This window comes from Myodes glareolus, chromosome 11 (genome assembly GCF_982192425.1).
Source record: "Myodes glareolus chromosome 11, mMyoGla1.1, whole genome shotgun sequence".
Taxonomy (NCBI): domain Eukaryota; kingdom Metazoa; phylum Chordata; class Mammalia; order Rodentia; family Cricetidae; genus Myodes; species Myodes glareolus.
This window is the reverse complement of record NC_142036.1, coordinates 8,082,978-8,092,111: the sequence shown is the minus strand read 5'-3', so window position 1 is coordinate 8,092,111 and position 9,134 is coordinate 8,082,978. Positions and strand designations below refer to the sequence as shown.

The following is a 9,134-nucleotide window of genomic DNA, read 5'->3' as shown; positions in this document are numbered from 1 at the left end:
ACATATGTGTATAAACACACATGTGCATCCACACACACATATACATATTTGTGTATAGACATTTATACATAAATATATATTCAACCTTCTCAGTTTGCTCAGTGTAACATATACATGATTTCAGGGCTGATCAGTTGGTACTGGATGTTTGGAACTATTCACACAGCATATGTACGATCATGATCCCATACACAAATATGCACAAAACTCAGTCACAAGAAAAAATCAACAAGGTAGTTAGATTGGAATTTTTTAAACAATACTTGTGTATGTTCAAATATATGTAAATAATTTCCTTTTTTGAACTATTATTGAAACACAAGTTAAATATGTACAGATAGGTTCATAAATCCCTTAGGATACCTTTTCAGAAACAGGAGGTAACAAGTGATGCTGCACAGATAAGTACATTTTGCAGACCTGTGTGCAGATGAGAATGGTCAAACTAGTGTGTGCTGTTAAACAAAAATATACAGAATCACCACACGTTCTCCAATCAACCAGTACGCTGTATATAAGAGATAGAGACCTGTGTCAATGAGATGTCTACACCAACATGTGCAGCTATCTCAGTGTGATTTCCAGGAACCAAAATAAGAAATGTGCCGTATCATAAAATTAGGAATTATTTCTGGGGAGATATAGCTTATGAAAATGGTCAAAACACATGGTATAGATGGATGAAAAATCAAAATAAAAAAATATCAAAAAATACAGCACTCCATAAACATTACTGAATCTTCTTTTTGTTGTAGTTGTAGATATTTCGTCCATCTGTACCAAAAAGGCAGTAAGTAAAGAATTGAACTATGCTGAGCAGTTGAATGCTTTACATATCGAGAAATACTCATAAAGGAACATACATTTTTATGTGAAATTTGACTGGGATTATTGCTATAACACAAATTATTATTCAATAAAATACAAGTCTTTTGTATATGGTTCTCATATGGTTCTATGAGAAAGAACCATAATGTGTTATAATTCAAGTATCTGTACTGGTAGAACCTTAAGATCCTGACAGGATACATTCTCAGTTTTAACCACTAAGAGCACCTTCCGTGTACTTTCTGCTCTTACTAGAGACTTTCTATATTCTGCTCTCATGAGTCCTATGACATTATTAAAAATTTTCATTTACAGTGGGTTTTTTTGTATCAACAGAGATTCCTACCACCTGAAATGTGGATATAATTCATAGGAAATCAGCATATAGAGACATCCAAGAGAAACAAGTGAGTTTCATATATTTCTGTTGTCAGACTGACCTCTTTGCATGCTGAGAGCTACCTACTGATCTTGAGCATCCTTCAGGGAAGCTTGTGTCTGAACACTATGATGTCTCACTCTCATTCTGCATGATTTGCTTGTCCTAGACTCACATTCAGACCCACAGGGGACCTAGCTTAGGTCTACTTCCTCTGAGTTCCCAGATTCACACCTGGACCCACAGACTTTATCTGGTTCCTACCTACTCTCTTGGAGGTCCCAGATTCACAGCCAGATACGCAGAGATCCTGACTTAGGCCTAGTTCCTCAGAGGTCCTAGATTCACACCCACACCTGTTTTCAAATTATTACATTCTGTTTCTTTATAGATTCATTTGTATTGAGGAGAGGGTTTTGACAAAGGCATCCCATTTGGGAATGGGTGTGTCAAAGACTGTCCCTCTCAGAAGGTCAGAGAATCAATTAAGAGTTTTGTGCTCTCAATTTTTAAACAGAGCAAGAATACTGAAGAGCTTTTGAACAACTAGCTGAAATCTACTGCTAACTTAAGATCCATTCCTGTCCCTAAAATATGAACTCACTATAAAATAACACCAGTTTTCCAAATCAATTTCTTATGGGACTTTCTTTAGCCTACATGGTGTAACATTGCATATGAAATAAAACCACTTTTTATGGACAGAATTTGGTATCTCAAACCTTTGTAAACTTAGCTAATTGAGTATTATTTCCTGCGTTCCCTGAACAGAGCTTCCTCCTTCTTTTCAAATTTATGTGTCTCTTGTACATTGCTACAGGCCAATCCTACATTCCTTTCAAGTTTGAAGCCATGAAAGTTTGAACTATAATGTACAACTATTGGCAAATATGTTTGATTACCTGGTCCTGGGATAAGAAACTCTCTTTGAGGGTATCAGTAAGTGTGACTCTTTTGAGTAAACATAACTTCCTATGAAGGTTAACCTAAAGGTTAGCCTGTTACTGGATGCACATATTCAATACAATTCTGGTGGTTTGATTTCATCTTTGGGTCCTGTAGAAATAAATAATCCTTTCTTAACATGTCTGTTTGCACACGGACATGGACTTTACTGAAGGATTCAGTTTGGACAAATTTCATAATGACCAGAGAAGAAAGTCATAGAGTAGTAAACTTACTTTGGCCAAAAAAGATGAAGTAAGATCTGGACCTGATGCTTATTGTCCTCAGGGAGAGGAGGCCGGGTTTGAACATTGGTAGCAACTATGATCCAGACTCTGAAACCCACCGTCCTCCTGATTTTCCATTAACTGTAAGTTCTACTCTAATCATGATATCTGACTTTTTGAATCTGAGAAAAACACACTAGAATCTGAAAAAAGCACACTAGAAAAACACACTAGATAAATTTTATCACTGAAATAAATTTATCATATTATTTCAGTGATGAAGATGGAGATACTTTTACCATCAGAGCTCTTATTTTAAATTTTGTTCATGAGAGAATCTGCCCAATATTTGTAAATAGCAGCAGAAACTCATGAAATGTTTAAGAACATTATTAGTAGCCTACAGAACAAATATTTAGAGAGGCTTTCTGGGAACTAGAAGATTAAAGCCTGCCTAGACTCCTGAGAAGAGAGTTCAATTATGCTTTTGTAATCTGTTGGGATGGATGTGTTCTCTGTGTGTTGTTTGCCCCCTTGTGGTCATGAGCAGCCTCACAGTGAAGTTTATGTCTGGGTTAACACTGAAGTCCCATCACTGTGTCTACAGCACAGTAATAAGTGGCTGTGTCCTCAGATCTCACACTGCTCATTTGCAGGTACAGAGTGTTCTTGGCATTGTCTCTGGAGATAGTGAATCGATCCTTCACGGATGGTGCATAGTTTGTTGTACTGCCATCAGTTTTAATTTCTCCAACCCACTCCAAGGCCTTTTCAGGAGTCTGTCTGAACCTGTGCATCCAGTAGTCGCTGAATGTGAAACCAGAGGCTGCACAGGAGAGTCTCAGTGAACCCCCAGGCTGCACCAGGCCACCTCCTGTTTCCACAAGCTTCACCTCACACTGGACACCTGAAAACACAGAAAATCCTGATGAAGATTCCATCACACATGCTTACTGTACCTCATACTCATCTCACCTCACACATTTACTCATCATCTATTATTCTCCATAAATTACCCTGTAGTAGAACAACAAGGAAAATCCAGCTCAGAACCAAATCCATTTTGAGCACTGATTGAAGTCTTGGGAACCACAGCTGAGCTCCTCTTCCTGAGTTGCAAGGCAAGTGCTTGGCTGCTTTTCATGAGCTAGAAGAGGCTCATTTGCATATCTTCATGCTATATAGGAAGCTCTGTAGTGGGAACTTAGAGACTGTAGGTCCTGTGCTATGTGTAAATGTGGTGGAAGTGTCAGTTTATAATATTAATGTTAGGAAAATTTTAGGGTTGGAAAAACTGGCACTAAGTTACACCATTTGCCTAGGTGTCATCATTCTTATCACTACTTGCAAACAGAAGACATATTTTGTTGTTCATTTAAACTCAGTTTCCCATGTCCTGGATCATAAGCATCAGTGACACTGCTTTCTAATGCTAATCTCAATAAGAGTTAGCTATAATGTGTGTGCCTCATCATTTGAGGTCACAAACCTCTCTGAGTCTTCTCTAGCTATAAATGTAGCTGCTACATCAGATTGGATACTCCAATTCTGTTTTGAGATGATGAGATATGCCTGAATTCCAGTTTTCACCTAAGTTCCTGAAGAGATCTTGTTCTAGTAGGTGTGTATCTAAAAGTCTGTAGATTTCTCGTGTTATTATCTAATTCAATACTTCTTTCCCTGCACATTTACCTATTTGTTCACTAGAAACATGGAGAGACTGATGAGCTGTGTTTTATTATACATCTCAGCATTTGACTTCTACATGTCCTCCATGTGAGGCAGCAAAGGATTCACAAAAATATGTCCATACTTCAAACACTCCTCCCTTTGACTTTGCTTTCTACACAGTTTAGTACTCTGCCTTGGGAAGTAATTAGCCCTTACTTTACTTGGAGTCTGTAAGTTAGGTTTTTCTTTCATAGCGGCTATAAAATTTATATGCAGGATGTATGTCTTTTTAGTTTCTCAGTCAACAGATTTAATTTTGATGAGTGACACCAGACTGACTTGTGTTCAGCCTTCACTGTTTGGGTAGTGACTGAAATTATGACACAGCAGACAATAGTAAATTTTGGTTCACATTTGAATGTACACCAGTTTCTAGCATTGTAGATAAGCAAGCTGAGCTTTGGGATGTTATCATCCATTTTCTCATTTAAAAGCTGTATTAAGTGGGCGAATCCCAAATTTGTTCTGGACTCCATGAGAAGGAAGCTGAGTGGGGCAGGGCAATCAAGCCAGAAAGTAGCATTAGTCCCAGTCCTTGTCATCATTTCTGGTCTTCAGGTTCATGTCTTTAGTTCCCAACTCATTCTTTAGTGGTGTATGATCTGTGATTGGGACATGTAAGCTAAATGAATCTAAGTCTCTTTTGGTTGTGATCTTTACCACAGACATAGAAAACAAACTGGTACAAGTGTGATTTCAGTCAGAATACTAACTATATCCTTAAATAATATTAGAATTTATCTGAAAATCCACTGAATTAGAAAAATACTTAATTGAGAAAGATTAGTCTTGAACATCCATGGCACACCCTGGGTTCTCACCATCCAGCTGGCCTGCCTGAAACATACATAGCCCCACCCCTCCAGATTTCCAAGAAGGCAAATGTCACCCTTGGACCATCCTGGTTCTTCATTGTCCCCCTGACCTTCCTGAAGCATTCACAGGCCCTTGGATTCCATGTGACTAAGGTAGGTAATAGAAACTCATGGAATAGCCTACATCTTCAAAGTCTGGCCTGACTGATGCATTTACTTGCCCACCCAGCAACTTGTAGCACTGGGTGATCATATGTCAATAGGATGAGCAATACATCATAGTGAAATTGGAGAGAAAGCAATGCAGAATGTTTCCTTGCTGTGGTATGAGGTAGTTATTGAGAAGTTAATTCTGTAAGGAATAGACTGATATTGGTTTTCTTCTTGCCACTCATGACCAGTGTAATACCTGGACCTGTGCTGTTGTTTACTACCTTATCTTGACTTGGACAGACAGGGTCTCTATTGATATCCAAGACACATGTTTCTATGAAGGTCACATAGATGCCAGGATTGTGTGCTGCCACCCATGGCCAGTTTGGTGTCTGCTAAAGCAAGGGTCATGTGATTTGAGTGGCCTGTGAAACCACCAGGGGGCATAATAGCATCTATACATGGACTTTTGTGGGAGTAATGTTTGGGTCCATGAACCTTCAGCTGCTAGGATCTGTGTTGATATCCATGGTTTCAATTACCAATGAAGGCTGATTAAGATCTGGTCAAACACCTGAGTTCATGTTAATCTCTGAGTGCCATATTTCTGCTAGGCCCATGCTGAATTGCATGGCCTGTGCTGCCTCACAGGGCCATGGTAAAATCCAAGCATGGCTGCAGTATAGGGTCATGTCTAGGACTATGGTCCTACCACAACCAGGGTCTAGGTTGATAACTGTGTTTCCCAGTACCAAAAAATAACATGCAATTACAGGGTTCTGGGCCCTCACCTGAAGTCAGTTTGGGATCTGTGGGTAATATCACTAAAGTGACATCCAAACCCAGGCCAAGTTGGTGCCCAAGAGCCTTGCTGTCACCAGGGTCATGCCTATCTGAGTAGCCTGTGCTGATACATAAGACCATATTGATTTCCAAGCCTGAACTGCTGCTGGGGACAATTTCTGAGTCAATAGTCCTACCACATTTGGTGGTTGTGATGTGCATGGCCTGTGGTGCCATCAAAGGACACACAGATAATCAGGGTCCTGTGGCCATGGTGGTGTCTGAGGGCGATGCTGCCATTGGGGCCATGATGTCATCTAGGCTGCTGCTGGTGGCCATACCTGGATTCATGTCCCTTTGCAAGAGCCCTTCTGCTTCTTCAGTCAATAGCCGCTGAGATACCAGTCCACTGGGGCGTGGTCTCTTTCTCTTTAAAAAGCAGTGGCAGCCCTCTGTTCTCATTCTTGCTCCAGTGACTAGAATTCTTTCCTATCTGTTGAGTAGGACAGTGTTCTATAAGTTTTTTTCCCCTCAAATAAATAACCCTGGTGTGAGATTGTTTCACGCTTTATCTGGCCCCCAACGTTTGGTTTTAGAACCACCTCATCATCACCCCCAAATTCCCATCCCCCAGTTCAGTTGCCTGCCTCCGGCTCAGCTGCCTGCCACCAGCTCAGCTTGGCACGAACCCTTCCTCAGCTGTGGAAACTCCACACCTCCTAGGATCTCAGACCCAGACAGTCTGAGTGGGTTTTAAGTGCAGCACTTGGGCAGCAGGAGTCAGAGAACAAGCCATTGCCACTTCCACAGAAGCACTATTAGAAATACCCTCTACAGCGTTTGTGTTTGCACCGTGACCTTTGTCCCAATGGAACAGCATAGGGACACTGGGTGGGCAGCCAGTAGTTCTCGCAGTGGCTGTGTCATGACCCCCTGTATCTGGTCAGAGCAGGGCGGGCAGCTGGGGTGAACTGCGCTGTTTATCAGCCACTGGATTTTTTTTTTTTTTTGCATCTAACTTCTCAAGTACCACATGTTCTATCCTGACACCTTTCCATTGATTCAGGTCGGGAAACAGCGCCATCTGCTGGTTAACAGGTAAAATGGCAGGCTTTATTTTTAAAGGAACTCTAGCAGCAGCTTTTGCTGCCACTTTGGAAGAAATCACAAGAGGCCTAGAGGACTATAGAGATACCTCAATTTCCTGGATATTAGGTTTCAGATTCCTTATTTATATCATATTATTAAGGAAGTATATGGCATTAATTGATAGGATTGATACCATGATAGGCAAAATTGACAGATTATACCTCCAGGATGGCAACTTACACAATATCCAGGGGCATTTCAAGGAGGAGATGTTATCTTTGAAAGAAAACATTAAGACCTTGGAATCACAGGTGCAGAATGGGGACCAGAAAATTAATACCATAGGGAAATCACTAAAAACATTTCCAGGTCAGGAGATTCAGGCGTTACATGAGACAATGATTAAGAGATTTGAAATGATTGAGGAAGTTATTTGAGCTGATGAACCGGGTGAGAAGATACAAGGACAGGATACAATGCCACCACCAGCTGTCAGAAATGATTTGCCCAGGGTTTTAGCGACATACCCTGTAATTTATTCTGACAAAGCATTAACTTTGAATGGCTCAAATGGGATCAAAGAAGGTAGATGGATGCCAATAGAACTGAATGATCTGATGCAAATTAAGCACACCATCGTTACTTATGACTTGCACTCTACATATGTTAAGGAAATGAAAAGGACTTGGGTTTCTAACGTCAGGACTATATCCCATGATTTCTCCCAGTTAACATCAGCTATGTTGATATTTGAAGTTTATTTCAGAGAAGAATCCAAACGTATGAAACAGCAAGGAGGAACAAAAGTTGTGGAGGTTTCACAGGATCAGATTCTTAGTACAGGAGTGTATGCTGATCCACAGGTCCAAGCTCTTTATGATGAAGTATTGTCTCTATGCCACACAGCATGCCATTTTTTTTTAGATGTTTTGTTCTTTTGATGACAAATTTCTTGAGTTCTTTGTGTATTGTGGAGATCACAACTGCCTGACGTGGGGTAATGAAGATCTTTTCCCATTCTGTAGGGTGTCATTTTGTCTTCTCGACCATATCCTTTGTTTTATGGGAGCTTTTCAGTTTTAGGAGGTCTCATTTATTTTTTTCTCTCAGTGTCTATGCTGCTAGGGTTATCTTTTGGAAGTGGTCTCCTGTGGAAAATGTGGTACATTTACTCAATGGAATACTAAACAGCAGGAAAAAATAACAACTTGAATTTTGCAGGAAAATGGATGGAACTAGAAAACATTATTTTGAGTGACAAAATCCAGATACAGAAGGACAATTATGACATGTATTCATTCATATTTGGATTTTGAACATAAATCAAAGAAAATCAGCCTACAAACCACCATCACAGAGAACTTAGACAACAATGAGGACATTAAGAGAAACTTACACAAATCTAATCCAGATGGGAAGTAGAAAAAAATAAACAATATTTTCTGAGTAAATTGTGAGCTTGGGGACCTTAGAGGAGACTTGGAGGGGAGGGGCAGGAAGGCAAGCAGAGAAAAATGTAGAGCTCAAAAAAATCAATTAAAAAGAACATTCAGTTCATCTTTCTCACTTGATATTTCAGAAGCATGAGTGACGTTTAGAAGCTGTGGCTCCTTCAACATTTTGCCTAAGGGTCCTTTTTGCTTTACCTTTTTAAGTAATGGAACTTATTTGGTGTTTAATGGAGTGACTCTTTGTACTTTCATGATCCTTTACTTGAAGCATCTTCCCTGTTTTTAACTTCATTGGGCATTCTAATAAAATGTGGTTTCTGAAAAAAAAAAAGCCTTGCAAATAAAATTAAAAACACAACTAATAATTTAATAACTGAGACTTGCTGAATATACTTCCTACCCAAAGTTTAGCTCTTTATAGTAAAGAGTTACATGTATTTCAAAGAAGTAATTGTGACATCTCCAGCCTCAAAGAAGCTATGTAACTTTTGCTGTGTTATAAGAATATGATGGACCCTAAAAATGTAACATACATTTTTCTGAAGTTTGACTTTGAGGAGGAAGAATTGAGATGAAGAATTGGGCAGAATTGTAAGAGGAGACTGTGAAAATTTATGAAGTAGTGTGGAAATTTAAGATTCTCAGAGATTATTATGATGAAGGAAAAGACAAGATTACCACCAGGTAATTTTGTGGGTTTTTTTTCCTTTTTCTTACCATCAGAAAGCATCTG

At 39.5% G+C, this 9,134-nt stretch overlaps 1 gene segment (V, D, J or C); it reads right to left on the bottom strand.

Moving 5' to 3' along the window:
• Nucleotides 1-2,294: 2,294 nt before the first annotated feature.
• On the bottom strand, nt 2,295-3,560 carry LOC125411903 (immunoglobulin heavy variable 3-74-like). The segment is given in 2 exon segments: nt 2,295-3,286; nt 3,396-3,560. Coding segments are annotated over 2 exon segments (378 nt in total).
• Between the last annotated feature and the right edge of the window lie 5,574 nt (nt 3,561-9,134).